At 49.3% G+C, this 9,257-nt stretch overlaps 1 protein-coding gene across 2 annotated transcripts in view; it reads left to right on the top strand.

The window, feature by feature from the left end:
• Positions 1 to 8,261: 8,261 nt before the first annotated feature.
• FEZ2 (fasciculation and elongation protein zeta 2) overlaps positions 8,262 to 9,257 on the top strand; it is a 39,728-nt gene continuing 38,732 nt past the window's right edge. For both annotated transcript variants that reach the window (XM_062209260.1, XM_062209261.1), the window contains exon 1: positions 8,262 to 8,546. In XM_062209260.1, coding sequence (XP_062065244.1) covers positions 8,293 to 8,546 — 254 coding nt within the window. In that variant the 5' untranslated portion in view covers positions 8,262 to 8,292. The remainder of the gene's footprint in view (positions 8,547 to 9,257) is intronic.

Genomic DNA, 9,257 nt, shown 5'->3' with positions numbered 1-9,257 from the left:
TTGGAGTGCCTAGGTTCGACTCCCAGACCCTGAGAGGCAGCAGTGATGGCTCAAGTAATTGGGTTCCTGCCACCCACATGGAAGACCTGGATTGCATTCCTGGCTTCTGGCTCTGGCTTCAGCCCAGCCGTGTCTCTTGTGGGATTTTGGGGAATGAACTAGCAGATAGCACTAATTCTCTCTCTCTCTCTCTCTCTCTCTCTCTCTCTCTGTCTCCTCCTCTGTCTGCCTCTCCAATAAATAAAAAGTAGTCAAAAAATTTAAAAAGTGGGACAAATTCTCTTACAAGAAATTTATATTAAAAGTATATTATAAAATAGAATGTAATGTATATGATTGATATTACATGTACCATCCAATCATATACAAAGTATAATCATTCACAGAATCTATATATCTCAACCAAATGTTATCCAAGCCTCCTGGTTTCTCTTCAGTTGCAAACTACTCTAAATTATCTTCACATCTTTCTTTCCATAAATCTGTTGATGCCACTTTTTTTTTTTTTTTTTGACAGGCAGAGTGGACAGTGAGAGAGAGACAGAGAGAAAGGTCTTCCTTTTGCCGTTGGTTCACCCTCCAATGGCCGCTGCAGTAGGCGCGCTGCGGCCGGTGCACCGCGCTGATCCGATGGCAGGAGTCAGGTGCTTCTCCTGGTCTCCCATGGGGTACAGGGCCCAAGCACTTGGGCCATCCTCCACTGCACTCCCTGGCCACAGCAGAGAGTTCTATCACTTTTCCTGCCTTTTAAGAAAACTTATTTCTCCCTCAATTCAGTGGTAAGTAGACTGACTTTGTTTTCCTAAAGTTAGCTTCTTTTTTCTTCACCCTTTTTTCTGTGTGATCCAGAAAGATAAAGAGAGAGAGAAAGAGAGAGAGAGATCCCAGTTTCACTGAACGTCTCAGAAATAATGCCTGAAATACATTTATGGAAACTCCAGTCCTCCAATAACAATAGCCAACTTTATTAATTTTGTATTACTTTACAGGGATGTTAATTTACATAATGGTAGTATAAAATACAGACTTAATGGAGAGGTGAAATAAGAGAGATAGTAATTAACAAATTACAGCGTTTGATAAATAATAACTAGTAATGGCTGTTTGCATTTACTTTTTGGAGACTAACACGTGACTACCCAGAACACACCCAGCGTGTGCTTGGCAGTGGCTTCCAGGCCTGCGATTTGGGTACCTTGTGAGACCAGCAGGATTCCATCGCTTGGTGGCACAGTGCTGTTTCTGCTCAGGTGGTTTTGCCTTATTAAAACCCTGATTTAACATTACAATTGAGGATATAGTTGTTCACTAAAGATTCCTCTCGATTGGTGCCAGCACTGTGGCACAGCGGGTGAAGCCTCCTCCTGGACCCCAGCAACCCACATGGGCACCAGGTCGTGTCCTGGTTGCTCCACTTCTGGTCTGGGAAAAGTAATGGGAGCTGGCCCAAGTGTTTGGGCCCCTGCCACTCATGTGAGAGATCCAGACGAAACTCCTGACTCTTGGCTACTGACTTCGGCCTGGCCCAACTCTGGTTATTGCGGCCATCTGAGGAAAGAACCAGCAGATCAAAGAGCTCTCTCTGTCTTTCCCCTCTCTTTCTGACTTTCAAAATAAATAAATCTTTAAAAAACTCATCTCTATTAAACAACTGGACTGAAATATTCTTTATTAATAAAGGTTAAATTGTGTATGGTCCCTGACTACACAAAATTCCTTGGTATTTTTTAATAGAGCAAAAACAGAAAGAAGCTGCTCTTTCTTTTTTGGCAGGTAGGCAGTCGTTATTAAATTCTTGGATCAAGACACAGATTTCTAAGTCTCTTTCACATTTGATTCATCAGCTCTTCCCCCACTCTTTTGTGTGCCTAAAGATTTATTTCTCTATTTGAAAGGTAGAGTTAGAGAGAGATCTTCCACCTGCTGGTTCACTCCCCATATGGCTGCAACAACTGGAGCTGCAACAGCTAGGCTGAAGCCAGGAGCCCAGAACTCCATGTGGGTCTCCCACATAGGTGCAGGGGCTCAGCTTCTTGGGCCATCTTCTGCTTTTCCCATGTGTGTTAGCAGGGAGCTGGATCTAGTGTGGAACAGCTGGGACTTGAACCAGCACTCAGATTGGACACCGTTGTTGCAGTTGGAGGCTTAACAACCTGTGCCAAAATGCCAGCCCCCTCCTCTTCCTTCTAATTATTGGCTAAACTTGGTAATGACCTTAGCTTGTCTCAAGAAATTTTCATTTATATATCCTTTCATCTCATTGTGCCTTATCACGCCTTTAACATTTGCTAAATATACTTTGACAACTAGATAGTTTCTGGTCTTGTATTTGGTAATTTCTTTCTTTTGCAGCTCATATATTTTCAGATTAATTATATTTATGGTTGGTCTATATGTTGAATAATCTACTTGTCATTTTCTTATTTGAATTTCCTTGGTGATATACCGTGTGTAAGTATGTGCAAATAAATAAACTGTTGAACCAGAGAAGTAGCCATTTCCATGATAAATTCCTAATGAACAAAATATTCAAGTGCTATGAAGCTCTCTTTAAAAGTTTGTCTGGGGCCGGCTCTGTGGTGTAGTAGGTTAAGTCTCTGCTTTATATGGCACCAGTTCGTGTCCCTGCTGCTCCTTTTCCAATGCAGCTCTCTGCTAATGGCCTGGGAAAGCAGTGGAAGATGGCCCAAGTCCTTGGGCCCGTGTACCCACATGGGAGACCCAGAAGAATAGCCTGGCTCCTGGCTTCGGCTCAGCCCAGCTCTGGCCATTGCAGTATTTGGGGAGTGAACCAGTGGTTGGAAGACCTCTCTCTCTCTCTCTCTCTCTCTTTGTCTCTCTCTGTAACTCTGCCTCTCTCAAATAAATCAATCTTTAAAAAATTTTCTCTTTCTTGTCTTTCTGATTTTGAGTCAAATGCTGAAAACCAGTTCTACAGACTAACTTTTTTTTTTTTTTTAAAGATCTGAACATACATTTTTTTTTTATTTTTTTTATTTTTTGACAGGCAGAGTGGACAGTGAGAGAGAGACAGAGAGAAAGGTCTTCCTTTGCCGTTGGTTCACCCTCTAATGGCCGCCGCAGTAGCGCGCTGCGGCCGGCGCACCACGCTGTTCCGATGGCAGGAGCCAGGTGCTTCTCCTGGTCTCCCATGGGGTGCAGGGCCCAAGGACTTGGGCCATCCTCCACTGCACTCCCTGGCCACAGCAGAGAGCTGGCCTGGAAGAGGGGCAACTGGGACAGGATCGGTGCCCCGACCGGGACTAGAACCCGGTGTGCCGGCGCCGCAAGGTGGAGGATTAGCCTGTTGAGCCACGGCGCCGGCCCAGACTAACTTTTCTTAATATATCAAGTGAGGAAACGTGTTTGCAAGTGTGCATTTTCACCCAGCCTGTGGGAGAAGGGTGGAAGCAGTAGGATGAGGCTACGTGAGACAGAATGAGGTGCGGGGATGGTGGAAGCTGTTGGCTGTTGATGAACTGATGTAGACAGGCAAGGCTGGCAGGAAGCCTGTGGTTTTGCCAGGTTCCTGGCAGAGCAGGAAACCTGATGGCGGATGGGAAGGAGATTGAGAAAACTGGTTCTGGTTGCTGTCAGCAGATGCTAAGAGAGGGGGTTTATCGGAGAGAAACTCCGAGCTGGATTCCGAGGGCAGAGGCAAGGGCCAGAGCAGCAAAGGGAAGTGGCACACATAAAGGAATTTGGTTACAGCACCATTCTGTGTTCATCTCTTTTCTGTTGCTGTAACAAAAGCCTGAGGTGTGGTAGTTTGTAAAGAGAAGAGGTTTATTTAGCACACAGTTTGGGAGGCCAAGAGTCCAAGCAGCATGGCACTGGCTCTGATAAGGGCTTCTCTGGTTGCATCACATCATGGTGGAACACCTGTGAGGGCAATCACAGCAAGACAGGAAGACAGAGTAGCGAGTAGCCAGGATTTTTTTTTTTAAATGTATTTTATTGATTTGAGAGGCAGAGGGAAGGAGGGAGGGAGACTTAGAGAAAGAGGGAGAAGCTAAAGGAGAATGAAAGGGAGAAAAAAGAGAGAGAGAGAGATCTTATCCACTGGTTCTCTCCCCAAATGCCCACAACAGCTGCGAATGGCCCAGGATCTGGGATCCTGGAACTCAGTCTAGGTCTCCCACATTCTCACATGGTGGCAGGGACCCAACCACTTGAGCCCTCACCTGCTGCCTCCCAGGGTCTGCATTAGCAGCAAACTGGAATTGGGAGTTGAACTGCCATTAAAACCCAGGGACTCCAATATGGGATGCAGGCATCCCAAGCAGTGTCTTAACTGCTAGGCCAAATGCTTGCCCCAAGCTTGCTGTTTTCTAAGAACCCATTCACTTGAGATGCAACTCACTGCAGGAGAATTACATTAATTCCTTCCTAAGGTTATGTCTCCAATGACCCAGTAATCTCCAGATCTGCTGCCTCCCAAAACTGCCACACTGAAGACCAAGATTTAACACATGAACCTTTGGGGGGTCTCATTCAAAGCATATGCAAAGCATTATCCATTTCTGGTTGGATGTTTTTTATTTTTTTTTAAAGATTTTTATTTACTTATTTGACAGGTAGAGTTACAGACAAGGAGAGAGAGAGACAGAGAGAAAGGTCTTCCCTCTGCTGGTTCACTCCCCAAATGGCCGCAATGGCTGGAGCTGCGCCAATCCTAAGCCAGGAACCAGGTGCTTCTTCCTGGTCTCCCATGTGGGTGCAGGGGCCCAAGCATCTGGGCCATCTTCCATTGCTTTCCCAGGCCACAGCAGAGAGGTGGACAGGAAGAGGAACAACCAGGACTAGAACCGGCACCCATATGGGATGCCGGCGCTGCGGGCAGAGGATCAGCCCAGTGTGACACGGTGCCGGCCCCTCTGGTTGGATGTTTTAGAAGGCTATGGAGCAACTTGAAAGCCCCAGGCACCACATGAGAAGCCAGGTGAGAGGAAGAGGTTGAAGAGAAATATTGTTACTTTATAATTTTATCTGGTTGGGGGCTGGTGCTGTGGCATAGAGGGTAAAGCCACTGCCTGCAGTGCTGTCATCCTATATGGGTGCCAGTTCGAGTCCTGGCTGCTCCACCTCCAATCCAGCTCTCTGCTATGGCCTGGGAAAGCAGTAGAAGATGGTCCATATTGCTTGGGTTCCTGTGCCTGCGTGGGAGACCCAGAACAAGTTTTTGGCTCCTGGTTTTGGATCCGCCCAGCTCCACCTGTTGTGGCCATTTTGGGGAGTGAACCAGATATGGAAGACCTGTCTCTCTCTCTCTCTCTCTCTCTCTCTCTCTCTCTGCCTTTGCCTCTCTAACTCTGCCTTTCAAATAAATACATAAATCTTAAAATTTTTTTTCTGTTTACAAGTGTTACACTATGTAGATGGTTTTCTGCTGTTACTTTTTCATGTTTACAGTAACTATTTAAAATTTACAAAAGCACCTTTTAATGTTTTATTGCATAGTCTAATCTCACTTCTTTGTCCCCATAAAGTAACAAAACAATAGGCAAATATAGTCAATTTTCTCACAGACACATTCCTCTGGAGCATTTTTATAGATTGCATTGCATGCCAAGGTTACTATGGGTATGGTATGCAAACATAAATTGACTAAGAAAAATGATTCAAATCTTATATTCCCAATGTGATGGCCAATGCATCTAGATTGATACTAAGTAATTTGCATTTAATTAAAACACTTGGCTAAAATAGCATCCTGAGATCACTAGCACTAACTTCATCACAGTGTATTTAAAAATGTATGAAAAATTGGACAGAATTATATTTTCACTTGTACATACACACACCAAGCAGGCAAGTGAAGTATAAACCAAGGGGAACTTTTTTTAAAAAAGATTTTATTTATTTATTTGAGAGGTAGATCCACTTTTTCACTCCTCAAATGGCTGCAACAGCCAGAGCTGGGCAGATACAAAGCCAGGAGCCAGGAGCTTCTTCCAGGTCTCCCACGTGGGTGCAGGGGCCCAAGGACTTGGGCCATCTTCTACTGCTTTCCCAGACCATAGCAGAGAGCTATGGATCAGAAGAGGAGCAGCCTGGACTGGTACTTATATAAACGCTGGCGCCGCAGGCAGAAGATTAGCCTACTATGCCACAGCTCGGGCTCTAAGGGGATTTTTTCTTTTTTTGCCTTAGTTTGGAAATAATTTAGAGTTTGAGTCAATTTGGTAGATTCCTTATAACTCTGTGTATAATATCTGATACTGAGAGAGAAACAGCTCTTTGATACTCTGAGCATCACTTTTTTTTTTTTTTTTTTTGGCAGGCAGAGTGGACAGTGAGAGAGAGAGAGAAAGGTCCTCCTTTTCCACTGGTTCACCCCCCGCAATGGCCGCTGCGGCTGGCGCACCGCGCTGATCTGAAGCCAGGAGCCAGGTGCTTCTCCTGGTCTCCCATACGGGTGCAAGGCATCACTTTTGAGTAGTGTTGGCAGAGGTGAGTTTCAGCTGTATCAGAATGTGTCCTCATCAACCCCTAAGCTGTTACCTACTGACTAGCTCAGTCCTTGGCCAGGTGGAGCTTAACACCTGTTCCCTTTGTAAAGTAATTCACTATTACTGACCCCAAATTTATTTTTCAAAATACAAGCTCATCTTTCATAATCTAATTATGTTTCATTTCCTACAATATTTGATTATTCCAGGCCAAAAATACTGCTGCTGTCAACTCCTGAGAATGTATTTCCTTTACACATATCCTTACAAAAATAGGTTTCCCCCATTTTTTATTGTGTAAAATACATGTAACACAAAACCATCTCTTAGCCAAGTGTGTAGTTCAGTGGTGTTAAGTATAGTCACATTTTTGTACAAACATCAGCATCATTCATCTTTTAAAGATTTATTTATTTTACTTGAAAGTCACAGTTACACAGAGAGAGAGAGGCAGAGGCAGAGAGAGCGAGCGAGAGAGAGAGGTCTTCCATACACTGGTTCACTTCCCAAATGGCTGCAATGGCTGGAGCTGAGCCGATCTGAAGCCAGGAGCCAGGAGCTTCTTCTGGGTCTCCCACGTGGGTGCATTGGCCCAAGGACTTGGGCCATCTTCTGTTGCCTTCTCAGGCCATAGCAGAGAGCTGAATAGGAAGTGGAGCAGCTGGGACTCGAACTGGCACCCATATGGGATGCCAGCATTGCAGGCCGCGACTTTACCTGCTGTGCCACAGCGCTGGCCCCACCATTCATCTTTTTAAAAGATTTATTTATTTGAAAGGCAGAGTGAGGGGCAGGGAAGGAGGGAGACCGAGAATCCTCCATCTGCTGGTTTACTCCCCAAATAGCCACAACAAACCAGGGCTGGTCCAAGCCAAAGCCAGGAGCCCTGAACACGATCCTGTCTCCCCCGTGGATAACAGGGGCTCAAGCACTTAGGTCATCTCCTGCTGCCTTCCAGGGTGCATTAGCAGGGAGCTGGATTAGATGCAGAGCAGCTGGGATCTGATGTGGACTGCTGGGAGTTGTAAATCAGGCTAACCCTCTGAGTCGCAGCTCTTTCCACCTTGCAAAATTGAAATATGTTAAATGATAACTTCTCATTTTCCATTCATACTTACTTTTTATATGATAAAAACGATCTCCTGTTAGTCTTATCAGGAGACTCAGCTGTGTTGTAGGCCACTTGTCGTGTTTGCTGTGAGGCATTAAGTGCTTTGTGAATAGCAACTCACATTCACCTTTGTTCCCCAGGGTCTAGCACGGGCTTTGCACGTGAGAGACAAACCCTCTGTGGCATGCATTGCAGAGCCACTTAAACATTCCCCAGCGATTCTGGCTGTTTCTGGTTGGGAAGTTACCAAAGGCTGCAGGAACACGAGGCTGTTCAGTTGAAAGGTGTGCTTTAGTTTAGCCACATTGAGGCCAGGTGCCTAGAAAGGGAAACTAAGAGCAAAGTTCTTCCTAATTCATGGAATCTATAGGAAGCAGCTGAACGCAGTTAACAGGTCTCCCTCGTTATGGGAACTGGCGCTCAACTCTTGCAAAGACTCCAGACCGCCAAGCCAGGCGGAGGCCGGGGGCAGGGCTGGGCCCGGCAGCTAGGCGGGGCTTCGAGGTCGGGGCGGGATTTCGAGGTCGGGGCGGGGCGGGGCCTGGCGGCGGGGCGGGACTTCGGGGTCGGGCCGGGGCCGGGCCGGGGGGCCTGGGCGGGGCCTGAAGGCGAGGCGGGGCTTCTGGGGCGGGGCCCGGGGCTGACCGGTGTCCCGGGAGCGGGGCGGGGCGGGGCCGGGCCAGGCCGGGCCGGCCCAGGCGGGGCGCGCGGCGGCGGCACCGGGCGGCGATGGCGGCCGACGGGGACTGGCAGGATTTCTATGAGTTCCAGGAGCCGGCCCGGAGCCTCCTGGACCAGGAGAACTGTAACGCGAGCGGCGGCAGCGGGGCGGGGGCGGGCGCGGGCGGCGACGGCTTCCCGGCGCTGGCCTGCAGCCTGCAGGAGAAGCTGAGCCTGTGTTTCCGCCCCCCCGGCGCGGGCGCGGAGCCCCCGCGGGCGGCCGTGCGGCCCATCACGGAGCGCAGCCTCCTGCAGGGGGACGAGTGAGTGCGGGGCCGGCCGGGGCGGGCGGGAGCCGCTTTCGGCCCTGGCCCAGCCCGCGGGCCCCGGGTCCGCGGCTCCTCCCCGCGCCCTCCTTCCGCCTCCATGGACGCGGGGCCGTGGCCTGGGCCCGCCCCGCGGCTGCGATGCGCTCTGCCTGCCCTGCGCGCTGCCCCTGCGTCTGGGGCGGGCGTTTAGGGGGGCACCCCATGCCTGGAGCGGGGGGCCCCGGAGCCCTACCGGGCGCGCGTGCGGCCGCTCATTCATTCGGCTCGCTCGTGTGGAGCGCCCGCCTGGAGTGCCCGGCGCCCTTGGCACCCGGAGCTCGGAAGGACTGGACAGGGCGCGTTGAAGGAGGCGCCACGCGGGGAGGCAGGCAGATTTGTAAACGCGCATTTGTAGGCCAGTGTAGATAGGGGCCGGTAGAGGGGATTGAAGGGGCTGTGGGTGAGGGGAGTCGAGGGGACCACAATAGAGAAGCAGACAGTCGTGCTGACTCCATCCTGGTGGATGAGAAAGGCAGGGAGTTTGCCTGGCAGGTGCAGAGAGGTCAGGGCACGTGCCGAGACCGCGCGGGTCTGCTGGGCCCAGCGGAGAGTGCTTGCCGGCCCCCGAGGCAAACGCGAAGATGGGCTGGTTGGCAAGGATCTCATAAGTTAGTGGGACCTGTGTTGCGGTGGGTTTTCCAAGCGCTCATGGGATGCAGAGATTGG

This window comes from Lepus europaeus, chromosome 13, assembly GCF_033115175.1.
Source record: "Lepus europaeus isolate LE1 chromosome 13, mLepTim1.pri, whole genome shotgun sequence".
In the NCBI taxonomy this organism is placed as follows: Eukaryota; Metazoa; Chordata; class Mammalia; order Lagomorpha; family Leporidae; genus Lepus; species Lepus europaeus.
Note: the sequence above shows the minus strand (reverse complement) of the source record. Positions and strands in the feature narration are given on the sequence as shown.